Source organism: Chinchilla lanigera, unplaced genomic scaffold (genome assembly GCF_000276665.1).
Source record: "Chinchilla lanigera isolate Chin_1 unplaced genomic scaffold, ChiLan1.0 scaffold00021, whole genome shotgun sequence".
NCBI classification, from domain to species: domain Eukaryota; kingdom Metazoa; phylum Chordata; class Mammalia; order Rodentia; family Chinchillidae; genus Chinchilla; species Chinchilla lanigera.
Window position 1 is genome coordinate 22,829,280 of NW_004955422.1, and position 27,680 is coordinate 22,856,959.

General features: G+C 36.0%; 1 protein-coding gene and 1 long non-coding RNA gene across 7 annotated transcripts in view; one reads left to right on the forward strand and one right to left on the reverse strand.

The window, feature by feature from the left end:
* Ercc6l2 (excision repair cross-complementation group 6-like 2) overlaps positions 1-27,680 on the forward strand; it is a 137,332-nt gene that overhangs the window by 76,272 nt on the left and 33,380 nt on the right. For all 4 annotated transcript variants that reach the window (XM_013514252.1, XM_005384686.2, XM_013514250.1 and 1 more), the window contains 5 exons: positions 5,117-5,216; positions 12,166-12,318; positions 14,845-14,925; positions 17,441-18,572; positions 23,814-23,968. In XM_013514252.1, the coding sequence (XP_013369706.1) occupies positions 5,117-5,216; positions 12,166-12,318; positions 14,845-14,925; positions 17,441-18,572; positions 23,814-23,968 (1,621 nt within the window). The remainder of the gene's footprint in view (positions 1-5,116; positions 5,217-12,165; positions 12,319-14,844; positions 14,926-17,440; positions 18,573-23,813; positions 23,969-27,680) is intronic.
* LOC106148494 overlaps positions 1-27,680 on the reverse strand; it is a 110,858-nt gene that overhangs the window by 36,670 nt on the left and 46,508 nt on the right. Inside the window, exon 3 of one of the 3 annotated variants that reach the window (XR_001233998.1) lies at positions 24,684-25,464. The exons of the other annotated variants lie outside the window; for them this stretch is intronic. This is a non-coding gene — a long non-coding RNA (uncharacterized LOC106148494). Of the gene's footprint in view, positions 1-24,683; positions 25,465-27,680 lie in introns of those variants that run through there. 3 annotated transcript variants of the gene reach the window in all.

The following is a 27,680-nucleotide window of genomic DNA, read 5'->3' on the forward strand; positions in this document are numbered from 1 at the left end:
ACTTTGTTTGTAACTCTGTATTGTCTGTATTGTGCTTGTGATATGTTGTAAAATGTTGTATGTCTGTTAATGTTTCCCTCCTTTTATCCTTAAAATAAAAAAAAATAAAAAATAAAAAAAGAATAGAATTAATCCCCTCCCCCCTGGTACCGGGAATCGAACTCATGACCTTGCGCTTGCCAGGAAGACACTGTGCTGGAGAGCTAAATCCCCAGCCCCTAGAATTAGTTCTTTGAAAATGTCGAGAAAATTGGCTTTTTAGCTAGATTGACTCAGAGAAAAGAGATACAGTTAAAATAAATGAGGTCAGAAATGAAAAAAGGGGCTAGGGATTAAGCTCAGTGGTGCAGCGCCTGCCTGGCAAGCATGAGATTCTGAGTTTGATTCCTGGTAACTGCCCCCTATAACTCCCTATAAGAGACTCAGTTTAGATCTGAGGACATGCATATGTTGAAAGTGAAAGGATAGAAAAAAGATATTCAATGCAGATATTAAGCAAAAGAGAACAGAGATAGGTGTATCAATATTAGACAAAATAGTTTTTAAATCAAAAACCGTTAGAACAAAAAAAGTGGATGTTATGCAATGATTTGACACGTTCCTGCTGGCTTGAACCACCAATGAATGCATGATTTCCACCAGGTACAAGCACCCGATGGGAATGTTCCATGCTGCCTAGTCCTGCATGTACGACTGGTGGTTCAGAGCTACCTGACAAGGAAACATACAAATTATGGCCCTGTTGTGAGTGTGTTAAAACTCAGTTTATCAAGGAACTACAACAGTTATTAACCTGAATGCACCAAGCGCCAGAACTCCAAAATATATGAAGCAAGCAGAGAATTTATAAAGGGAGAAACAAACAGCTCTACAGTAACAGTAGGAGACTTTAGAATCCCATTTTCAATTATAGATAATATATTGAGACAGAAGATCAATAATAAAGGACTTGAACAGCACTGCTCAAGTTAGACCAGCAGACATGAACAGAATTCTCCTAACAGAACAATAGCAGAATATGTTTCTCTTAAGTGCATGTGGAACATTCTCTAGCATAGACCCTAATTTAGATCACAAAACAAGCCTTTGTAAATTTAAAAAGATTGAAATCATAAAATGTATTTTTTTTTCCATTTGCAGTGGTCTGAAACTAGAATCAGTAGCAGAGGAAAAAATGGAATAGTCACAAATGTATGGAAATTAAACAGCATTCTTTTCACTCACCAAAGGGTGAAAAAGGAAATTAGAAAATGCTTGGAGACGAATGAAATTACAACATATTAAAACTTATAGGATAAGTGAAAGAAGGGCCAAAAGAAATTTTTACCTATCAATGCTTACATTAAAAAAGGAGAATTTCAGATCAGTAAGCTAATGTTTCACCTTTTGGAACTAGTGGGGGAAAAGAAAAAAGAAATTAAACCCAAAGCTAGCAGAACAGTAAAGAAACAGAACAGCAAAGATTAGAGCAGAGGCAAGCAAATAGCAAAATAAAGAAATCAGTTAAACCAAGAATTAGTTCTTTGAAAATGTTGAGAAAATTGGCCTTTTAGCTAGATTGACTCAAAGAAAAGAGATACAGTTAAAATAAATGAGGTCAGAAATGCAAAAAGGTGCTGAGGATTTAGCTCAGTGGTGCAGCGCCTGCCTGGCAAGCATGAGGTCCTGAGTGTGATTCCTGGTAACTGCCCTCTCCAAAAAAATACTAGAGGAAAAAAGAAAGAAATGAAAAAGGGAATGTTGCTACCACTACTACTACTGCAGAAATACATCAAGGATTATGAGACTGCAATGAACAGTTGTATACCAGCAAATAATTCAGCCTAAGTGAAATGTACAATTTTCTAGAAATATACAACCTACCAAGACTAAATCATGAAAAAAATAACAAAACTTGACCACATCTGTAACTGTACAAGGAGACTGAGACAGTAATTAAAAACCTCTCAACACAGAGAAGCTCCAGACCAGATGGCTTTACTAGTAAATTCTACCAAACAAGAATTAACAGCAGTTCTTCTCAAACTCTTCCAAAACTTGAAGAGAAAGAAACACTTTGTAATTCATTCTGTGGTGCTAGCAATACCACAATACCAGTGTCAAAGGCAACACAAGAAAACTGTAGACCAATTAGCTCTTGTAAATATTAATGCAGAGTTGCCCAATAAAATGTCAGGAAACCAAAGTCAGAAACATGTCCAGAGGACAGTACACTAAGTAGTATGTATTCCTGGCATGCAGGGATAATTTAACATCTTACAAAAGTCAGTCAGTATAACTTATCACAATAATGAAAGAGGAAGAAAATCCCACACTGCTTGTTTCATTTCATACAAAGCATTTGACTAGACTTTCATGATTTAAAAAAATACTTAACAATAATAAGGAAACTACTTTAACTGAAAGACCATTTATGAAAAACTCACAGCTGATATGGTGTTCGATGGTAAAAGACTAAAAAATAATTTTCCCCTCTTATCAGTGATAAGGAAAAGAGGCCTGATTTTGGCAGAAAATGACAGCTATTGTGTGTGGTTTTCCTCTTACATTACACCTAGGATAATCAAATTCCTAGAAATGGGAAGTAGAATGGTGATGACTCAGAGAATTGGACAGAGTTACTATTTAATGGATAAGGAATTTTATGAAAATGCAAGTTCTGTAAATATGTGGTCGTGATGGTTACTCAAGGGTGTGAATGTAATTAATAACACTGAACTATAAACTTACAAATAGTTAAATATTCTGTATATTGTGCTACAGAAAAATCGAGAGAAAAAAACTGGTTATGTAGAAGTAAATACCAATGAAATCACTGTGGATCATTATAAGTTTTGATGCTTAGATTTTTTAAATTAATTTTTTAAAAAAGAAAGAGTTAAAATAAATGAAACAAGATTATATAGAAAACTAGAAAAACAAAGTAAAAATAGAGAAATTTATGTTATATTATTCAAATAATACAGACAATCCAAGTTTTAAATCATTAACTGAAAAGAAATAAAATAATTAATTTTTGAAAAGTCTAATCTGACAAGTTGGGTATTGCAGTGTACTCCTGTAATCTCAGCATTTGGGAGGCTGAGGCAGGAGGGTAGCCATGAGTGAGGTCCCTACCTGGGCTACACAGTGAGTTCAAAGCCAGCCTTGTCTCAAAAAAAAAGAAAAACCAAAACAAAGACAGATTAATCTGAAGGAAATTTTTGAAAACTCTAATCTGAGAGAAAAAAGCAGTTATACTCAAAGGTTTAAGTAGAAAGACTTACTAATCAGATTATAATATTGTATATCATATATACAATTTTATCCAAATACTTTTAAAAGAATAAAGACAGCAGCTATTTATTGTGTTTATTGTGAACCAGGAACTATTCTTAGTTACTGCCTATGTATAGTGGCGTGAAGTGATGGGCACTTGTTGTACCCTGTTTATCTGTGAGAAAGCCAAGGCAGTGTGAATTTAGTAATGTGCTCATGTTCACAGTGAGTAAGCAGCCGGATTAGCATATGTGTAGTCTGACTAGAGAGCATCCTCTGCACCCCACCCTCTCATCTTAGGATATTTGGTGTAATTTTATATTTTCATCTAGGTCATCAAAACCTAGTATTTTGTTTTTCCAATTATTCCCTCAAAACATACTGCACTCCTGTTTCCCTTCCTCTCTCTCCTGCTCCTGTCTTTGGTAGGAGGAACCAAGAAGAGAAGTGAAGGAGTTGTACATACGTGTTGTAACCTTCATATTGTGTGGCATTCCTTCAGTACTTGTTTCTACAAGGTGAAAGATCCGTCACTTACAGCTCCTTATTTTATAGATGAAGAATAGGTACAAAGTAACTATAGAAAAGTTTGTAAAGATTAAAGGAGGTGCATTATAACAGTCTGTCTTGTTCACTAAGCATTTGGCTAGCACACATCTAAAGGGTATTTTCTTAGATCCATTTCTGGTTTTCTTTGAGCCCAAATTTATTGTGAGATATCCTCTCCATCCCCTCCAGCCACATGCTGGGAGAGAATGCACAACTGACCCAGGCTGTGCTTCCTCACAGGAGCCTTTGGTTCTCTGGTGGATAGAAGATTTGCAGGACCCAGGGTGCACTCTGGTGTAAGTCTTTCTCTGTGAGCAGGAATGGGGACCACCAAGTATAATGACTTACACAGTGACCTTACAAACTCGAATATAAATTTTCCCTAACCTTAACATTTGCAGTCATGTAACTGTGCCCCTGTCCGCTCCCTCCTTCCAGCAGCTGTAACAGGCTTTTAGGAACAGGTGGCCTGATCCAGAGCATCTGTCCCATATGAAAGCTGCAGGGAACGGACCCATGGTTAATCACTGTGGTAAGTCAGGTTAGACTTAGAATTAGTACTGTGGTCCATATCAGAACACCTGGGGTTCAAGTCAACAGAGTCGTTCAGTCAGACCCACTTACTGAAATCTCTATGAAAGTAGACTCTAAATCTGCACCTTCATAGACTTTCCAGTTGGTTAACTACTTTTCCCTAAGGGTTTTTTTTTTTTTTTTACTTTTATACAATTTTATTAAACTATAATTGCCCTATAATAAGTTGGGTGTACTTTAATCCACAGTTGGTAAGTTTTGACATTTCTGCATCTGTGAAACTATCACAACATGCAAGATCATGAAAACAACCACCACCTCAGATTTTTCCTTTGCTGTTTGTAATCCATCCCTCTGCCCCTCCCCACCTCTTATCCCCAAGCAACCACTAATCTGCTTTCTGTCACTATGGATTAGTTTACAGTTGGAGGAGTGTGATAGAAATTAAGTCATTTGGGAATAATGCATTCATATGGAGTGCCCTAAAAGAAAAACGTGAATTTAGGAAAAGTTTAGAACATTAGAAGGTGAGGATGGTAAAAGAAATAAAGTTGATATATACATTTTTTTCTGTAATTTTTTCTCCTCAATAACTAGTCTCTATGTGAATATACATTTTTGCATTGTGGCTAAATGACATAGCGTACTTAACATAAAATGTTCATTTTTAAATTAAAATGTTCCATTTTTATGTTCAAAAATTGACTCTTAGTTTAAATTGAAAGTTGTTTTAGTTAATTTTTATTTTTGTTTTTGTTTTTTATTTCTTTTGCAGAGCATATAGGATTGGACAATGCAGAGATGTTAAAGTGTTTAGGCTGATATCCTTGGGAACTGTGGAGGAAATCATGTATTTACGACAGGTGTACAAACAGGTAAATGTATTTCCCTTTTCCTAATTAAGAAGTAAACATTTTTCTATTTTCAAAACTTAGGAACATTTGTGAACAAAATATTTTTTATTTTACTCTGCCTTATGGAATTGAATAAAGATATACTTTTCAATATGCCTCTGTGAAACAGATTAATACTGAAGTTCATTGATTTTTTTAGTACTGAAAGTTTCTTAGAGCAGTTCTTAAACATTAGTGTGTAATGTTAATATGAATTACTTATGAATCTTATTAACATGCAGGTTCTGGTTCAGTAGGTCTGGGGTAGAACCCAAGATTTTTCATTTTCAACTGGTCCCAAGGGGTGCCTGTACTGCTAGTCCACAGATCACAATTTTAGAAGTGAAGTCACACCTCCCCAAACAGTGGGCCAAGATACAATGGTCTGCCGCTGGTAGGTTACAGGTGCACTGACATTGACCCCACAGCTCCGGGGCAGCTAGAGTGCCTAAGCCAGCATCCAGCCTTGAGTAACCTCCCCTGCGTACTCCAGATAGATGTTTGTGTGTTACCATTTTCTACATGTGCCGTGATGTGAGAGTGATGGGAAGCACCACCTGACAGATACTATACATAATGAAGCTGAGACCATGGAGATGCCCAGTAAATGAGACTGTAGAGGGATAGGATTCATGCATGCTAACTACTGTGCTGGTGCTGTTTTACTATTCATCTAAAATGGCATTACTTCTCTAATATGCTTAAGCTATCAATTACTTCTCTATTTATACTTTAAATAAACAGCACTTCATTTATAACTGCTCACTTTAGAAGATCTGGAATAAGGTTCACATTTAATTGTAAATGTTAAATTTAAATTGTTCTCTGTATACTTGGTTGGCATCTGTTTAAGAGCAAACATCTGCCACAGGTGGTGGTAGTTAACCCAAGAATGATCCAATCTTAAATTTATGCTGTTTTCCTCGTTCTAAAAATGGAATTGTACACAGCAGACTTACTTTTTCTTAAACCATTTAGCTCCATAAGAAATGGTTCATCTTTTTGTTCTTTGGTATAACACAACTACTTGAAAATGATTATTTCTAATCTACTTAACCAACCTTGAAAAAAATTAGAATAGAAGTGATACCTTGGTTCATGAACTTAATTTGTTCTATGGTTTTGGAAAAGATGACCATGTTTGTGTTCATGTGGGAAAGATGGCAATGGTTGTGTTGGTCATCTGATGCAGAGTTTGCAAACAAAATTTTGCCAAATGCTTCTGTTTGCAAACCAAATTGTTTGCAAGCAAAAACATTCATGAACCAAGGTACCACTGTAGTTTCCATCTTAGGAGCTGGTCATTAGAATATTCTTGACTCATCACAAGAGCGTTTTCTCAGTCATGTAATTTTACTCAACCTATTATTACATACATTTCCTTTATACCTATTCATCTTGATTCATTTAATAAAATAAAATGGCTTGTTATATAATAATATACATTAAAAGTTTTCAGGAGATAAGATAATTTAAGTTGTCAGAGCTCTGTATGATACAAATAAGGATAAGATGGCAGTCACATAAGGGAAAGGTATTAACAGGTTTATGACGGAGCCATAATCTGTATGTCTCATGGCCAGGGAGCTCTGAACCACCAGTGGTATATACACGATTGTAGTGGTTGAAGACAGCAGTAATGTTAAAGATAGTTGAAAGATGGCTAAAAATTTGAACCACGGGTGCCTATGGGACACACTCCCACCTCCCAAATATTCCTCAAATCTTTGGAGGAAAGAATTTTTAAAACCAACAACAAAAGGCAACTATAAACATGAAAGCAAAAATAGTTCTCTCAGTGGCGCAAAAATTGTGAGAAATCCTGAAAGAAAGCAGCTGGGATTAAATTTAAAGAAAGAACCAACCTTAACACATAAGAATACTGAAAAAAGTAGTTGCAACTTAGTGTCCTCCAATCTTAGAATCAGCAGGTATTACAAAAAGAAGGGATACTGCAGTAATTCCTTGATGTATATTTGATGAAGGAACAAGGTAGTTTAATTTTTAGAGTCTTATCTAAATTGTACCAGATTACAGCCAACAGAGGTGTTTACTCTAGTGGAAACAAGTGGAAATACTGGAAGCAAAGAAAGTGTTTTTCCTGATATCCAGAGGAAAGTCCCTCCCATTGCCCAGGAGACTAAATACTTCTACTGCCCCACCACACTTCAAATAACCATATAAACAGATAAGCCCTTAACAAAGCCTCTGTTAGGAGTTTATTTGTACCCCTTACTCTTGAAAAGAAGTGTTGAAGCCATAACCCCTAGTATCTATGAACTTAATCTTATTTATGTAAGTAGTGTCTTTGCAGATGAGCTTAAAATGAGCTCATCCCCAGGGTGTTGTCTAATCCAGTGTCTGACGTACTTATAAGAGGGAAATCTGAATACAGACACACACTGACAATGAAGGCAGAGATTGGAGAAACACCATTGCAAGCCAGAAAATACTCTGCTTGCCAGCAACTTCCAGGAGCCGAGAATCTGTGAACCTTCAGCCCCTAGAACTTTCACAGAAAACACAGCCACACGTGTACCTTGCTTTCAAGCTCAAGCCTGTGAGGAATGAATGTCTGTGGTTTTAAGCCATCCACCTTGTGACTCTTACAGCAGCCTTAGGAAACTGATACAACTTCTAAGGCCTATACCAAAGCTGGCTAAATTTCTGTATGAAACTTCTGTAAGACAGCAAAACTGAAACCAAATTAAAAGAGAAATAAAAATAAAATAAATTAAAAATTAGAAAAAGAGAAATGAGGAAATGTTTGCCATTTATACAATAAAGGAGAAGCACTTGCAAAATACTAAAAACTTCCATAAGCTAATAAAAGTCCATGAGTAGACATTTCTCTGAAGAAAAAAAATAGAAATGGTTAATACATATATGAAAAGATCTTTAACCACACTCATAACCTAGAAATATAAAATAAAATATCATGTGTTCTACACATTCCACAAAAGCTTCTTTTTTTTAATTTTTGGTTTTCTTTTGCAGGTTTTTTTGGGGGGTGAGTTAGGGAGATTAACACCATTCACTATTGGTAGGCCTATGTGTAAAAAGGTATTCACATGTGATGGTTGGTAATACAACTGGCATATAATTAGTCTGGAGGCTAATTGAAGCATTTATAATTCACAGCACCTTCTCCATACCAACTGGACATAAATGCTCCTGTATATGCACAAGGAATGATGACAAAGATATATATTCAGTGTTGTTTGTGTTTAAGAAATAAAAAGGAAACAAGCTGAGCATAGAATGATAACAAATTGTTATACCAATTATAGAGTATTCTGCAACAGAAAAAGTATGAAATCAGAGTCAGATCAAATATACTGATGGGACTTGGCCTCTGATATATTTTGAAGTGAGTCAAAAGCAATGTGAAGAACAATATGTATAGTATATCAGTTGCATTTGTGCGTAAGACTTTATGCATATATAAATAGCTGTAACTGTACTGATAGTAGACATTTAGAAGGGTAGACATAAACTCTTGGATTCTAATAAGGGGAAATCTGTGCTGTTTGAGGAACTTTTCACTTTGTTGTGTCTTGTTTGCATCTGTTATGATAATGCATTCAGATATAAACTTTTAAAAATAACATTGTTTATATACCACCTGTACTCCTTTAGGTTTAGAACACTATATGAATTCTAGAGTTTGGTGTTCAAAAACTGTCACACACAACATACACATATATTTAGAAATACTTACAGAAAAATTGTAAGAGCAGCAGAGAATCCCCAAACTTTACCCAGGTTCCCTAGTTGGTAGCATTTTACATGTTTGCTTTCTCTTTCACTTAGCCATTATGATTATCCCTTTTCTGACCCATTTGAGAGACTATCATAAATTTATCACTAGTGTGTATTTTCTCCAAACAAGGACACTGCCCTATTTATATATCATATAAAAATGTAGTTTTAGCTGTGTGTGATAATGCACGCCTATAATCCCAGTACTCTGAGAGTGAAGCTTGGGCACTTCATGAGACTCTGTCTCAAAATTAAAATTGAAAAAAAAAAAAAAAATGCTGGGTTTGTGTCTCAGTGGAAAGGCCCCGGGTTCAATCCCCAGTACTGCAAAAATAGTTAATTTTAAAATGTAGTTTATACATTATAAACAGTTATTGTTCTGCAGCTTACTTTGTTTCCCCCATTCTCCTCTCCAGAATGCAGTTATTCAAACCATTAATATACCTCATTACTAATCCACTGGAATTTTCCCAGTCTCCCCAAAACAGTGCCAATATCCCATTTCTCACCAAATTTGTATCTATCCTTAGCATTCATTGATAATTCCTGTCTTAAGTATTTTTCTCATTGCTCCAACAGAATACCCTATACCCAAAAGTTAAAGGAGGAAAGGCTTATTTCAACTGACAGTTTGTAGAGGTTTCAGTGCACAGTTGGCTGGATCCAAGGCAGGGTGGCATGGCAGAAGGGTATCACTGGTGAGAAACAGTTCATGGTATGGCAGACAGAAGGCAGCAGCAGCAAAGAAGCAGCAGCCAGCCTGCCTGCCTTCTCTCCTTTTATATTCCATCCAGGCTATAAGCCTGTTGATTGGTGCCACACACACAGAGGGTAAACTTCCATTATCCAGGACTTCACTGAACTCATTTAGTTATCACACACCTAGATCTAACCACCTACAAAAAGCCCCATGTGTGAGTGCATGAGGCTTTGAGAAGTACATCTGGATACACGTTATAACAGTTCCTGTCTGAATTAGCTACTCTCATGATGGTTGTCCTGTGTGATTTTTCTGTTTCCATTATTCTTTTCTTTTTGTTCATTGGCATTCTACCACAAAAGAGAGCCTTTTCTTCTCTTTATTTAATCTGTGTGGACTCACGGCTTCCTATTTTAGTAACAGATTATAACCCATTGAATAGCACTATTTTTGAGTTCAGATTGTCTCATTTGGCCCATGGGAACCCTGTCAAGGTGGCTACCTGTGTCCTTTTGGCGTGACCCCTCCTTTTTTTTTTTTTGCACTTCTTTACTGTGGTAGGCTGAATAATGGTCCCCCAAAGATGTCTACATCCTAATTCCCTATCCATGTAGGTTATCTGGGTGGGCCCAGAGTAATCACAAGGGTCCTTGTAATGAAGAGATAGTAGGATGGAGAAAGCGGAGATAAAAATGTGTACAGGCAGACGCAGAGGATCTCAGAGAAAGATGGGAAGATGTCATAGTATTGGCCTTCAAGATGGAAGAAGGGGTTTTGAATTTCTTAACATGATGAACATTATTTTCTTTTTGCTTCTTTTTCTTCTTTGTCTTGTCTAGTGTTATGATGAAATTCAAGTATTTTGTGGTTTTGTGTGGGTTTTTTCTTAAGCTTCATTTTCCAGCTATTTTTCTTCCTGTATCCATTTGAATTCAAACATGACTAGCCTACTGATGAAAATACCTGGTTCTCACTTTTGCTTAAACCACTTTGGAAAACTTAGCTGAAGTACAGAATAATGTGCTTTTTATAAACGTGGTAAACTTTTGTTAGGAAACTTACAGAGTCACATTAAGGCTTGCAAATTACTGTGCTGATTATAGTTAGTAGATCTGCAATCTGACAACATCAGTGTTGAAGGCACTCAATAGAGTAAAGTAGAAAACTGAGCCATCACTTGCAATTGTGACTTTATATTCCCAGGATTAAAGCACATATTCCTGGTAACATTGCTACTGAACTGATCGAGTTGCTATGTTGATGAATAACTTTTTCAAACTAAGCTCCTGACAGTCTTCTTTTAAGAGAGCTATCTTTTGGTGAGAAATTGTTAAGAGTATGTTTTTGATTTGGCCAAACCTAAGTACAAATTTTAGAATTGGCACTTCTTAGCCAGCACAGGTAGGCAGGTCATTTTTCTAAAGTTGTTTTTATTTCTAAAGTGGAGAAACTCCAGTTTTATTATTTCTGAAATGGAGATAATATAAATACAGGGATTAAATGAGAGAATGTAAATAAAATCTTATACATATAGTAAGTATTTCACAAATGACAGTTATTAATAAGAATTTAAAGGCTGGGGATATAATTGCCTAGCATGTGTGAGGCCCTGGGTTTAATCTCTAAAACATTCATACTTCACACACTCACACACACATACACACAAAAAATTTTAGTTGCTTAGATAATTTATTGCAGTGCAAATCGACTCTGATGATAATCAGAATAGTTAAGTGTTACTTTTTACTACACTTTTCATTGACAGTAAAGTTATTTTCCATTCTGTGCATTTTTTCTTACAGACATTTTAAAGTATTTATAAGGTTAATCGGACTGTATTTTAATTTTACATATTCACATTACATTTGGTAAAATGTCCAGCAAACAAGGTACACATTAATGTTGTCACTAACATGGTGTACCTCCTTAATGATCCCATATAAGTGTTCTTTCCCCTATTCAAAATTGTTTCAAAGATGCTACATTTCTACACAGTGATAGGGCTTTTGCTGTTAGGTAACAGTGTAGTCAGGTACGATTAGTTTGATACCAACATGGTTATCTTATATTACTTTGGAATATAATTTACCCTTACTGTTATAGTGATTGTTTCTTCCATTTTTAAGTTTCTAGTTCAGTGAGCCTAAGAAGAAAAGTGTATTCAAGTATATGCTTTTATTATTAAACATTTTGTCAGGTGGATATTCCATGAAAATGTAATCTTGACTTAGTTGTTAGAAAACAGGTAAAATAAAAAATACAAGATCTCTGCTTCAGTAAGACTGACCTGATTATTGTTATATTTCACCATAATGGCAACATCTGCCAGGGAAATTAAAACAAAATTTCCTCCCTAAGGAAATCTCAGCCTTCTCCAGCTAAAGCTGTGTATATACAGAGAATGCCAGGAAATTCTGACATATTGTTGGAACAAACACTTCAAAAATATCTTGTGTTTTTCTGTTTTAGCAACTTCACTGTGTGGTGGTTGGAAGTGAAAATGCCAAGCGATACTTTGAAGCAGTTCAAGGATCAAAAGAACATCGAGGAGAGCTTTTTGGGACCTATAACCTCTTCACATTAAGATCTCAAGGGTCTTGTCTTACAAGGGACATCTTGGAGGTGTGAAATTGTTCTCTGACCCTTTCATTAATACAGTATGCTGAATGTAGTTTTATCCTTTAGGAATCTTGAAATACAATTTTTGGTGACTTTTCAGAGAAATTTTCAGTTTTCCTTATCAAAAATACCTATGCTTAGACATTTTACTTTTAAAGAAATAGCAAATGAGTCCTTGTACCTCTAAAATAGGGTTTTCCCATGCATATTTTAAAATAATGCACGTATGCATACAGATATATGTATGAAAGAGTATGACCTCCAAAGCCATTTTCAGAGTTGCACAGGGAAGTTTATTTTGAAAATAGCTGTTAAAGTAAAGAATTAAAAATAAATCCTAAATACAAAACTATAAAATATGTTTTGATTAAAAGTTACCAAATACTCCCCAAGATGTGATTCTGCTCCCAATAAAAATTCCACACTAATATTTCACACTCTTCCACTGTTTCATCTTCAGCATTCAGATGTTTCTTATTTTTCAAGTGAGTTATTTATATCTCTTTGAAAAATCTTTAAATTCTTTAATATACTAGAGTAGTAAGGATATTAACCTGTTTTCTAATTGACATTAGTATGGATGTCATAAGGTCCTGGAATAATCCTCTTTTTGATTTCCTTATAATATGGATGGCAAAACCGAGTCTGGGAGAATATCAGGCTGTTTGCCTCGACTTCCTGAACTTTATAGTGAAACCTTAATGTAACTCATTAATAAGCACTACAAAAATTTTTTTTAAAAAATTGGTCCCTGTACTTGAGGAACTTAGACCATGTTGATGGGAGGTGGAAGAGGACATTTACATAATGAATAAACAGTATTTACATAATGAGTGAACAGTATTTACATAATGAATAAACGGTATTAAGAATGCAAGTTCAATAATAGTTGGAAATGGCCACCAATTGATGAGAAAGAAGAAGGTGTGCATTATTGGTGTCCTGGAAACATTTGAACTGTTATACACTATGTGATGTTTGCTGCTGAGTTTTTATGTTATAAGAAGTGCAGTATTTGATTCTGAATTGGAAAGCCAGTGAGTTTGGAAGGGGACAAATAAGAACAAGAGATGGGGTGTTAAAGAGCTGCACTGTGCAGGAATTTTGACTTTTATTTTGAATGAAACAAAAACAACTGGAGGGTTATAAAGAGAAGACATAACCTGATTTATACTACCTTGACTGTTGAAAACTAGACTATAGAAGTCTAACAGAATTTAACTTGAGGAGGGTGGAAGCAAGAAGCCAGTTAGGATACTGCAGAGATGATGATGGGTTGAGCTTGGGTGGTGATGTTAGATTGCATGAGAAGTGGATGGAATTCTGCACCCATTATGAAGAGGGAGCAGTTGGGATTTGTTGATGAATCGTATACAGGGTATGAGAAAAAGGGGAGTTTTGGATGGCTAAGCAACTGAAAACTGAAGTTGCCATTTACATACCACAAAGGAGTTCCTCCAGCTGAGGATTTCTGGTCCTGCCCATTGCATCTGTTATTGCCATTTGGTATGTGCTGAAGAGGAAAGTGGCAGTGCTAGAATGAGATTCCCATCTCCTCACAGTAATAACCTCTAAGTGTGTGCCAAAGGACCTATTCTTCTCCAGAGATTTGTAGGAGAGACTCTCACCTGTTACACTGGACACCAGGTGGCTAGAACATGCTGTTGGTGTATCTGTATATGTGTAAACTGGGCACTTGTAACTCTAGTGATAGCAGTGTTATTTTCCCTTGTTCTGCCAGTATTAGCACATACAGCCTTAGAAAGAGAAAGAATGGGGGCTGGGGATTTAGCTCAGCGGCAAAAGCACCTGCCTGGCAAGCGCAAGGTCGTGAGTTCAGTGCCCGGTACCGGAGAAAAACCAAAAAAAAAAAAAAAAAGAAAGAAAGAAAAAGAATGGATTTCCTTTTGAAGGAAAATTTAATTTTCTAGTGTTTAGGCTATTTGTACCAAAGACCTAAAAGTGCAAATACTTTCCCAAAAGTTGCAGCAATCCTGTTATATAATTAGTGTTTTTAGTTTCATATTAGGATAGACCTTTTCATTTTTGTGTCTACTGTACCTAAGAGCTTCATAAATATTTTTCGATAAATAATATACCAGTGATATAAGTTAGATTTTAATTTTCCAGTGTTCACTATTGCCTCTGGTGTTTGAAATGTTGCTCATATGTCCTTACCATAATTATTACATAGAAATAATTAGTATGGATACAATTCTTGGGTAAATGGATAACATTTTTTCACTCCTCTGCCTCTCTTTGTAGTGCCTTTAATAGAATTAGCTAGAAAGTACTGTTAGTTTTCTTTGTCTCAAAAATAAATTTTAAGACTAGAATTAAGAATAAAACTGTATATAAGTTCCTCAGCTAGCAAATGAAAACTAATATTAAGAATCGTAAAGCAAGCTACATTCAATTTTCCTTTCATAGTGCCAGGATTTAACTTGTTATTGCTGTTCTTTGGTCATTTTTTTATCCTTCTGCCTCATTTTACATAGTTATTTGCATATTTTCTTGCTGACATTATAGAGAGAAGGCCAAGTAGAAGCAGGGATCATGACAGCCACAACATGGTTGAAAGAAGGACCTCCAGCACAGGAACTAGAAACAGTAAGTTACGTTTGAGTATGTAGCCCACTGTGCCTGGAAAACATCTCTTCTGACAATTCTAAGTTTCTTTTCCTTTTTCTTTCATTTCTCACTATGTAAAAAAAAAATCTTTTTTAAAAAAAGTCCTTTAATAAGGACACAAACTGTGTCCTCTCATTAATAATTTATGCTCATTTAATATCCATATTGTAAGAACAAATTCAGGAGCAGTCATCAGGCATTTACATCTTAACTGGAGTTTTAACTATGTCAGGCTCTAAGTCAGAAATTAAATGCATCACGTAGGTGACCAGCCCAATCCAAATAACATTTTACTAAAAGGCAAATTAAATGGAAAAATAGCCATCGTTGTGTGCAGTCATTCTCTGAATCAAAACAGGTTATATATTTTCATTTGAGTCCTTGATCTTGTAATATTTAGTAGCTGCTCACCTTACATATCATGAAATGTATATTGTCATTGTAAGGTTCTTTTTTTTTTTTTTTTTGGTTTTGGTTTTGGTTTTTCTCCGGTACCGGGAACTGAACTCATGACCTTGCCAGGCAGGTGCTTTTGCCGCTGAGCTAAATCCCCAGCCCCTGTAAGGTTCTTTTAGAGGTAAAAGACATGTGGAAGGTTTTTGTTATAATCGCCAGTTTTTTCTCTTTTATTTATAGAGATTAGCTTAGTTACTTTTTCTATTGCTGAAACAAAATACCCAACACCTGAGGTTTATTTCAGCTCACAGTTTGTAGAGGTTTCAGTCCATAATCAGCTGGCTCTAAGGCGAGGTGGCATGGCAGAGGAGCATCACAGAGCAGGCAGGAAGCAGCAGACAGAAGACAAGCAGTAGCAGCAGCAAACAGCAAGCTACAAGCAATCACAGTAACTTTCATTCTGTCCCTTCTATTTTGCTGTAAGGGTGGGTAACACTCACACCCAGGGTAGGGCACCCTTAATCCCAGCATCATACACCGTAGATCCAGCTACTTCTAAAAACCCACACCTATGACTGCATAAGGCTTTGAGGGGACATCTAGGTATAAGCAATAACAGAAATATAACTACAAATTTATTCCAGCCCAATGAATTTGAATGGAACACTTTTTATGCCAGGCGTTGTGGCACACACCTGTAATCCCAGCACTCGGAAGGCAGGAGGATTGCCACAAGTTTGAGGCTAGTCTGGGCTACATAGTGAGTTCAAGTCCAGCCTGGACTACAGAGTGATACCCTGTCTCAAAAAACTAAAACTAACAAATTTTTTTTAAATTTATCAAAATACTTGAATATCATATCATATGTTGGCAGAAATATCACTAGATAACACTTTCCCTAAGATTTTAACTATTGAACTTCAGTTATAGGGGGCCTGGGGCTTTAGCTCAGCGGCACAGCACCTGCCTGGCAAGCCTGAGGTCGTGAGTTTGATTCCTGGGGGGGACTTCAGTTATAGGAAACTGAAGTATATATTTTACTCTGATGAATGTGAAAAAAATTAAATATTGGATTTAAATATGTAGCACATTTTATTTTAGTGATTAAGATCCTATTAGACTTATTTTTAATCAACATGATCTGTTTTGCAGCTATAAATTCTTTACTTTGTTAACTTGTAAGTTTGTATTGTTCTTCAAATATGATTGGAATTATCTGCTGGGCCTCAGTAAATCCCAATAATTTTTAAGCAATGAGTAGCATGCTTTTCACTTTTGAGGCTAAAATTATGGGTCCTGGCATCTTAAAAGCTGATCCTCCTACTACTTTCCTTAAAAATGATGTGATTATTCAGTTCTCTAGGTTGAACTTTTATTTATTTTGCAAAGAGAAATGACTGTACCAGATTCGAATATTAAATCCTTTACTGTCGTTCTATCCAGGGTGACAGGTCCCGAGAATGAGGTGCCCACGGATGAATAGAAAAAGTAAAAGAGATAAGAAAAACAAAAGGCAAAACTCTGAGATGGGGGGCTGATAGCCTCTCAGACTGCAGCACCGATTACCAGTCTCAGTCACCTTTTATTGAGCAAGAACCAAGGGTGTAGCTAGTACAAATGGTCAGATACCAAATGTTTTAGTAATTAAAGCATTATCTTCCTCCAATTCTGCCTCTTATGCTGCTGGCAACAATCCCCTGGTGGGCCTCCTACACTCAGCACCACGCTTACTCAGTTTAGCTGGGGGTTATAAGTTGACCACCAGTTATCAATCCACTACAATCACAGTCCTTACTTCCCATTAATTTTTACAATGCATGGCAAGACTAAAAAATAGGAATCTCCTGCAATTCAAATACATTCTTATCTTCAGGTGAAAGGTTTCAGTTCATTTTGCAACAATAAACAAATGATTGTGTGTCCTCAGTGCTTTCTAATCAAAGAATGTCCCCCACACTTTACATTCATTATAGATGTACTTTTAAAAAATACCAAGTACTTGTATCTAAATTATCTGACCAAAATCCACTTCCTTCCAGTGTGAGTCAGTAACATTATCTTGGTGTTTTTTCTGTTTCTGTTATTGCTTCTTACATAGCCCAAAGAGCCTGGCTATCAAGAACCCAGAGGACAACAAGGACCAACAGCAGGGAGTGATCTCTACAGTGACCTTAGTGATGATGAATCTATGGGAGCCTCAAGAATAAAGACCACTAAACATAGAACATCTGACTCAAGCAAAGTTTCAGCTTCTTCAGGACAGCTTACCTTATTCCAATGTGGTTTCTCTAAATTATTTGAGACAACATGTAAAGCAATTGAGGGGAGCAATGGACACTCTGCCTCCGGGGAGGAGAGTTTGGATGAGCAGCCCACATGCCTCACCACAGAAGCCAGAGACACTAGTTGTCAGCAGACTCAGGATGTTGTTGGTACTTCAGAACATCAGCAACTAGATAGCATCCCAAGTCCCAGTGAAAAATGTGTTTTTAATAAAAGAGAGATTTTAGAACAGATTGTTTCTTCTGAATCTGATGATAAGAAAAATTTTAAAACTACAGCTGGACATCATTGCGTTTTACAGAATGAGACAGAATCAGAAGATAGTGATGTCATCTTTCCCACACAGTACGCAACTCAGAGAATCCCTAACACTCGGATAAGGCTTAAGCTACCCTTAAATAGAGCTGAAGATTCTCACACAGAAAATCCTGTAAAAGTAAATAACGGTGATAGTAAGGTTGATGATACAGAAAATGGATTAATTTCAAAACTCTTACATCCTGAAGGCATGACCCTGAAGTCTGTTATGAAAAGAAAAAGCACTGATGATATTAGTGATGAGTCTGATGACATTGACATTTCCCCCAAGTCAAGAGTAAGAAGAGAAAGTTCATTGAAGTTTAAGAGCAAAAAGGAAAAAAGGAAACTTTACAGTTTTCCCAAAACATTCAAGAAAACAGGTCCACTCTATATAACAAATGAAGATTGTAACTCTCAGCTTATTGATGAATTTTCATCCTCAGATGATGATTTATCTTCTCGCCACTTCCATTTCTCTAAACAGAGCCATAGAGCAAGAACTATAAAAGACAGAAGCAGTTTCTCTTCAAAATTACCTAGCTCTGATAAGAAAAATAGCACTTTCATACCAAAAAAAACAATGAGATTTTCAAATGAGAGAGTTGTCCATCAGGAACAGATGTATGAATCAATGGATAAGATTTTAGGTAACTACAGACATATTCTAAAACTATTCTCTGAATGATAATTTAGTGCATTTAATAGCTCTGTGAAAAGATTATTGAATTAGCTTGTAAAATAGTTCTACAATCAAGGTGTTATACTGAGGCACAAGTAAGGAAGGGAGTGAGTAGCAGGATAAAGGGTAGACCACCTAGGTCATGACAGAGAGCCACATCTGAATCACAGCCTTTCTTCCCCCATAAATACCAGTCATTATGAATTCAGTAGTATGACTTACATTGAAAATGGTTTTATCACACAAATGTGCATCCCTAGGTGTTATAGTTTAGTCAGATCCCATTTCTAAAAATTTTACATAGTCTCTGAAATCTATAGGAATCCTCCTCCATCCCTCTCATTGCTTTATAGTTTACCTGTTGAAGTACCTGGGCCATTTACAGTTTTTCCCTCAATTTGCATTTTTCCAGTTGTACATGCTCTGTACACTTGAGCATGTTCCTCTGCCCTCTGTGTTATCTGCAAATGAGCAGTAGGCTCCCCAGACTGGATTTATTTCCAGACTCAGGTTCGTTTCCTTTTGCAAGACAAAATCTAGTGTTTGGTAAGACTATCGGACATACAAAATGTTGCTCTGCTCTCTTATAATCTTAGCAACCACTCATTTTTAATGCCTGTAGCTATTCATTTATTTGGTGTGGAAAAATGATATTTTCTGCTTCTGTCATTTCTTTTTTGTTAGTTAGAATGGTTCTTCAGATACTTCCCCACATCAGCTGTTGCTTACCCAGGGCTATGGTTCATATAGGAAAAGCATGGAAAATTCCTTTCTTTATTTACCAGTTAGCAACATAATAAATTAGTTCTATATTATCCTTAAAGAAAGCCTACTCTTTCCTTAATCATTATAAATTGATTTAAGCACACTTAATGATCTCAATCTGTTATAATTAATATCATTATTATGGTTTATTTATCCCATCTTTGCCCAGTGAGAGCCAAATGACATGAACATTTTGGTTGCTAAGATCTTTTAGCAAATCTTCCTTGTTAACTAGTTTTACAGGATGTTCCAGAATTGTGTCATATATTTTCTGGCCCACACCTGGAATTGGTCATTTCTCTAAGAAGCCTTGGGTTTCTTTTAGAAAGTGTGTTTGAAAACCATAGTCTGGTGATGAGAATAATCATTACAAATTATTGGCTTGGTTATTGTCTCTGGAACTTTTCACTAGTCAGACTTTCTGTGTATATATTTTTAGTTGCACATTTATATGTGTATATATGAACATAAATAGATACATGTGATGACAATAAATTACCTCATGAACTCACATTTATACTTCCCTACTTGTATTGGTACTTAATTTGAGAGAGTAGAGCTTTTGCTTAACCTCTTCTATCTTATATTTATTCTGGCTTGCAAACATACAGGGAATGATTTTACCATGATGTCTCATAACTGCTCATATGTTTGGCTCCACATTATAGAACAGACTAAGAATAAAACAGCAATAATGCCATGCTATGATTACTGGAAACATTTTGATTTGATTGTTTTTTTCCATATACCGTCCCATTTCTTTCCATTTCCAAAATGGATGTATTGTGTCGGAGATACTGACATGACATTGTATACTGTTCCCCTTCTCTTGTAGTTTGCAGAGGATTAACTGTAAATTTAATCCTCCACAGCAGTATTTGTATAAGTGTTTCTCTGGTCATTTTGGTTATCTGAAGGTTATTTTCTACTCAATTCCTCAAGAAGTATTCATAGGAATGATATTTTTTCCTGAGATTATTGTAATAACAGTTCATGCATTTATGTGTAAAAGTCGGTTTTGCTGGATAGGAAACCCTCAGTTCTTTATCACACTTTTTTCTGTAGAGTATCTTAAATATGCCACCTCATTTTCTTTTTTTTGTTTTAAAGAGAATAAAAAATAACAAAATAACAATATAGACAACAATAAAACAAAGCAAAAACAGTAAGAATGATACAGGGTTTCACAACAAAATGATAGGAATTAACAGTAGTTGTTATATTACATATTGTTATCTTCAATGAAATTGCTCAGATTACCAGATGTAAGAATGCAAGATTGATCAAACCATTAAAGGGAATAAAAAACTTAAAAAAATTCAAAATGATGCAGAGTTTCACTGGACAAGATGGTAGGATTTCGCCAGTGGTTGCTATATTGCATATTGTTTTCAAATTAGTTGTTCAGATTACCAGATATAAGCATGCAAAATTGGTCAAAAATATCAATCATTTACTGTTCCTTTCAATAAACCATTAAGACATCAACAGTACAATTATCTCAGCTATCCATATATATATATATCCATATAAATCCATATAAATATATAAGAAAATGAAGAAGGGAATATATACATAAACTATGAATATATATATATATATATAAACTATGAATATATATATATATATTCCCTTCTTTCTTCATTTTCTTCTGATACAAAGTGTTATGTCACATGTCCCCTTTCCCTCCTCTCCATGCTTAGAGAACTTTTTTTCCTTTCCATTGCTGTCCAGTAATTCTACTAGATTATATCTTTGTTTTGGTTATTCTGAATCAATGTTCTCATATACACAGTGTCCTTTCCCCTTGACTTTCATTTCAGGAAAGCTTTCTTGTGCAGTGTTATTACTTTTTCTGTTCTTTTGCTTTGGCTTTCATTTTCAGGGACTCCTGTTATTTAATGTTTACTCTACACTGCCACAGAATTTGCCAGAAATCCATCTTATCTCTTTCCTTCATTTCCTTTTTTTTTAGTGGGGTACTGGGAATCAAACTCTCAACCTCACACTTGTCAGGAAAGTGCTGTGCCATTGAGCTATATCTCTGACCATCTTCTTTTCTTTTTGCTTATTAAAAATTCCCTTCTATTTCATTTAAGACATTATCTGTTGTGTTCATTTCATCTTATGTTCCTTCAGTCTTTATTTCTAAAGTGCTTTTTTTAATTTCTGAGACTTTGTGAGTCCCGTCACTGATGTCTGAGTTATAATTCTGACTTGCATGTCCTTTTATGTTCTTAAAATCAGTTATAGTTTTGACCTGTTTTCTGAGCACATCTTCATATCTTATTTTCAGTGACAGGGATTTATCCTGCTGCTTATTTTTTTTCTCATCATAAGTTTTGACATTTGACCTTGATACTTTTTTCATGGTTTTTTTTTTTTACACAAAATTACTTGCTTTTCATAATGGTTAATCCCCTGTCCTGCACACTGTGATCCCCTCTCAGCAGTTTCTCCTCTTTGTTGAGTTTTGTTCTGGGCAGGAACCCTGGCAGGTCAGTTTGGGGAGTTCCTAGAAAGTAGTATGTTTCAGTTCCCCAGCCCTTCCTCCTGCAGCCTGCCAATCCCCTCAACATTGGTGAGCAGGACACCTGGCCAGATTCAGCTGCTGACCTCTGGCTGGCGTAGTGGGCTTTCCCACAGTACCTATTGACCCTCGTAGAGTACTTGTTCTTAGGTCCATCAGTGCCATCCTGGTGCTTCCTTCTCCTTCACACAGACCCTGATGTCTTGCAGACTTCATACCTATTAGTGGGTTATCCCTGCCTGCTTGAACTTTAGGGCTCATGGGCTTATCTCATTTAATTTTGCTGTGATGTTGTGCATGGATTTTTAGTTTTGCTGTTCAGGTACTGTTCGCAGGTAGGGATTCAGAGAGATTGAAAAACTGCTTCCCTGGCTACCAGTCTCTGCCCAGAATCTGTTTAGTGATTTTTAAGAGTTAGCATTACTTTCGGTGCTTGGCCTATTCCCACAAGACTATGTGAAGGAAGCTAATACAAAAGAAGAGATATTTTATTTATTGTTGTGTTTGATTTATACATCAGGCTTTTATCATCAACAGTCTCCTTTAAAAGTGCATTGGGATACATAATTTGGTATCATTGTAACTGAGTACTGGTTATCCTTTGGTTGTGCTCCAGTGAGATTTTAGGTTTGAGGAATTATTGTACAAACTATGTTTTAAACAATTAGTTGACTTGGAGGGGGAGGGTTTCCTGGTAAAAAGGTGACAATATTTTGGAACTAATTCTATTTTGAATAATGCATAAAATGTGCTATAAAATTTTTTAAAAATCTGGGCACGTTTTCTAACAATCCTTTGGGGAGTTTTGAAACTGTGTGTCACACATACTATCTGGTATTTTGAAATTTAAGGAAAATGTTTTCCTAGTTGTTCTTTTAATCTCATTATGTAACAGTGGGTTGTGCTTTCTCACTGGCCCTTTCCAGTTGAGAGAGAGCTACACCACCCCAAATGCTAGAGCTCATGATTGAGGTGCATTGCCAGCGCTGTTTGAGGGAGCTTTGACAGGCCTCTTGGCCAGCCTTCTCATTTATGACCACAATTTAAAAATAATTTATAGGTACCTAAAAGCAAAGCAATAAAAAACAGCCATTTTTAAAATCTCAGATAAAAGCCATGAGTTAATTTTTTTTTTCATTTCCTAAAGAACCCCCATCTTGACAATCTCTGGGTATATGTATTTAAAAAGACAATGCGAGTAATAAAACTGAACAAAGCCAACCAAAAGGAACCCCGTAATCACTACGCCATGCTCCCATTACTGCACACAGACATGCTTCAGAAACAGATAAGGCCAGCACTCCTCCTTTAGTTAGTAAACAACTTTTTTTTAATTAACAGAGAAGACAAATTCATAGCAAGGACCCTCAAACATGACTTTTTTGTGTGCAAAACCCTTATTTCAGGTTTAAATTTAATGATTGTTACCTAAAAGGAATCCTTTTGGGAGTTTTGAAACTGTACCATACGTACTACCTGATGTTTTGAAATTTAAGAAAAATGTTTTTCACCTTACTCTTTAATCATATTATAGAACTATATTTTGTTTTGCATGATTGACATAATTAGCAGTTCTCATATTAGGGAGGGAGAAAAGTCATTTCCAGGTTAACCTAGACCAACACATTTGAAGAATATTGTGATACTAACATAAAAATTAAATGTTCTGTGAGGATTAGAAATAAAGTAGTGGGGTTGGAGGGGTGCAGCTCAGTAGGGCAGAGTGCTTACCTCACATGCACAAGGCCCTGGGTTCAATCCCCAGCCAAATAAAATCCTTTAAAAAAATATTTCATCATCAAAAATGTAGCACAAATAACCTATTTTAGTGTAGTGCTAGTGATTTTAAAGTATACATGGGACTGTATGGCTTCGTATTGCTACATCACCTAATAAGCACTAATTACCCCCTAGATGGTGTTCAGGAAGTGGCTTATGTTCACTCAAATCAGAACGTGATTGGATCAAGCAGAGCTGAAAACCACATGAGCCGATGGGCTGCACGTGATGTATTTGAGTTGCAACAGTTTTCCCAGCTTCCTGCTAACATAGCTGTTTGCAGTTCTAAGGTAAGAAGAATACAGGATAATGCTGTTTATCCTATATTTAATTTTTATCTCATTTTTCACAAGTTACTCACTAGAAACTTAGCTCTAAGTACTGTATTTCTCTCAAAAGTAGCAACTAAAACTGGCATACAAGTAATTATAAAACACAAAACACCCTTTGAGGAACTATAGTCTCTGATAATGTTTTTGATTAAATAAAAAATCTAGATCTTAAAATGTCTGTAATACCGAGTTGCTTAATAGTTTTTCTGATGAAAAGTACCTATACTGCTCCCCTCAAATGCAAAAGAATCTGAGGGAACTATAAAGTCAAATCAGAAACAAAACTTGCTCTTAATTGTTCTGTGGTACTGTGAGTAAAATCCTTGAGTGCTGTGCCACTGACCTACATTCCCAGCCCCTTTATTTGTTTGTTTGATTTCTTGTTTGCTTGATTTTGAGACAGGGTCTTGCTAAGTTGCATAGGTGGGATTTTAACTTGGAATCATCCTGCTTCAGCCTCCCAGTGTGCTGGGATTATAGGGAGTGCCATAGCTCCCATCTAAAATGAAATTTTCTTTGGTTTGTTGTTTTTATTAATTTCCATGAGTTAAATATCTGAGTTGTTTTACTATCACTTTATGGGAAGTTTAAAACATATACTTTCTATAATAGTGATATTTTGTTTTGACTTAGTATTACTTTTAGAAATGGAACAGGAAAAAATTCTCTCCAAACTCTCAAGTTGTGTTTATTTATTTGTACCACTCCTGGTTCAACAAAGGATTTGAATCATCTTAATAAAACCAGAGTATATAGTGAAGTGCAAGACCAGAGAAAATATACTGTAAATTAAACTGGAAATCTAAGACTGGGAGAAAATCAGAATCTACAAATACAGGACATAATATTCTACCTGAGTATTTTATTATTGGAGTTTTCTGATGGACAAATAAAGGAAGTCAACTTTCTATTTAGTAATTTCTCATTGAGTGCATTTGGAAGTGTGTATGGGGAGTTTAGGCAGTCACAATGACCAAACGCCCAACTGACATTAATATCTGGAGGCCAGGGCTACTAAACGGCTGTCCTGGACAGGGGGCAACAGAAAGGGTCATTCTGCACAAAATGCCATAGCTCCCTGCTAAGAAACACTGAGGTAAATTATCTCCTTAAGGTGGAAAAAACAACAACAACAAAACTCCAGCTCTTTCAGAAGTAAGACTTTTCCTAGACTTAATTTGAAAGAAACTTGTCACTTCTGGCTTTAGTTGGGGACCACTGAATGAACTAATAAAGAGTAATATCCTTAAGGTACATGTAATAACACACTTTAAAAACCTGTGCCTTTTAGCATTTTTCAGTGGACTAGAAAGACCCATTGCCAAAATACAATTTAAAGAATGTTTTCATGACCCAATTAGGGTGACTGATACTCTTACTTGATTAGGTGCATACCAGCTCTCAGCCGCCACTCTAGACGGCACTTCTACAGCAGACTGCCTTGTAGGAGCCATCTGAAAAAGGCAGAGATGTATTGTGTAAAGTGTGATCAAAATAGATGGTAAATGAATGTTTTAATGTTTAAAATGTATTACAGTAGGCTGGGCATAGTGGCGCATGCCTATAATCCCAGCACTTGGGAGGCTGAGGCAGGAGGATCGTCGTGAGTTTGAGACCAGCCTGAGCTACAAAGTGAGCTCAAGGCCAGCCTGAACTGCATAGCAAGACCCTGCCTAAAAAAAAGAAAAAAGACAAAAACAAAAAAATGTATTATAGTAAAAGGCACATTGCCAGTAATTCCCCTCAAAGTATTCTCCCTTGCTTCAAACACACTTAGCCCTTCATACTTGCACATTCTGAAGCAGTTCTGGAAGTCCTCTTGTGAATGTCTTTACAATAAAAAATAGTGAATGCTGCTGCCAAGGGCCATCCACAAGAAAGGCAGGCTTGTAAAAGCATTATGGCTATCCTTGCCCAGTTTATTGACAGGATCTGGCACCTTGTGACTTCCTCAAACTCAAAAGGACCATGAAAGATAAACATTTTTGATCAATTCAGGACATTAAGGCAACCGTGACAGCACAACTAAAGACACTCACAGAAGAAGACTTCCAGAACTACTTCAGAAAGTGGCACAAATGATGGAATGTGTGTGTGTTAAAGCAATGGGAGTATTTTCAGGGGCATTAATGGCACTGTGTCTTTCTTGGTAATTCATTTTTAAATTTTATATACTTTTCAATTGCACTTTGTATATCAGGTTTTTTTTTTAAATTAGGATCATTTTTTTAAAATCATCCTCTTTAACAAACAGATATTAACATGAAAGGTCAGATAATTTGGTAACCTCTGTAGTACATTTTTAATGAAATATTTAACTGGATATTGGTTTAAATTTATCTAAATATTTCTCAGAGAAGAAATTTATAGGCATATAACTCTCCCAAAAATGAACTTGAGAAGCAACCCTTAGATACAGAAGCAATAAAGCAGGCCCTGTGCAACCTTAGGAAAGTTGTAAAAATGCAAATATATTTTGCCTCTAACCTTTTCCAGCCCCAACAGTTTTGAGATGGACAACACAGTCTCATTGGAAACCTTGTCTCTTTACAGTGATTTTCAGAGTGAGGGACAATTTCATACCAAGAAAGAAATTGGAATAGCTGCCTCCTGAGGTTTCTAATGTGTCCTCCCAGGCCATATATCTCACCCACTGTCCATGCACCAACTTTGTACACCCTTTTCAGGGAATATGAAGAAATTTGTTGTTTACTGAATAAATTATGGCAGGTAAAATGTTCAAAGGAGTTTTAAAGCTGCTAAGGGGGAGGTTCAGTCCCATGCCATCAGTGCTAGCAGGCCAAGAGCAGTCTGTATAAGAACTCATCTTAGTAGAGTAAAATTCCTTTCCAACATTTCATAAGCCATGCCATGGAACTTCTGAGCAAAAAAAGTGTTCACAGTCACTGATTTCATCATATCGGGGCAATATTATTTCAGCACCTTTAGTGAGGAAATCACTGAAACACTTATGTCTTTGTTTTTGTTTTTTTGTTTTGTTTTGTTTTGTTTTGGTACCAGGAATTGAACTCAGAACCTTGTGCTTGCCAGGCAGGTGCTTATGCCACTGAGTTATATCCCTGGCAGGCCAGCCTGAACTGCATAGTGAGACCCTGACTCAAAAAGACAAAAATAAATAAATAAATAAAGTTTGGCTAAGCTGTGATTTTTTTTTTTTTAGACAAGGTCTTGCTGTGTAGTTCAGGCTGCCTTGAGCTCACTATACAGCGCAGACTGGCCTTGAACTCACAGCAATCCTCCTGCCTCAGCCTTCCCAGTGCTGGAATTACAAGCATGTACCACCATGCCCGGCTAGTTGTGATATTTTTTTCATTGAATTTTTTATCTAATTGATCTGTCTATTTATGATAGTATGGTATTAAAGACCCCCATTACAACTGTATTTAGTGATTATTTGATTTTTCATGTCTGTTAATATTTGTTTTATATAGTTGAGTGCACTGGTATTTGGTGCATATATATTTATGATTGTTATCTCTTCTTCTTGGATTGTTCCCTTTGCAAGGATGTAGTAAACTTCTTTGCCTCTCTTAATCAGTCTTGGCTTGGAATCCACTTTGTCTGCAAATAAAACAGCTACCTCTGCTTTTTTCCCAGTTCCTGTCACATGGAGTATTGTTTTCCATCTTTGACTTTCAGTTATGAATTT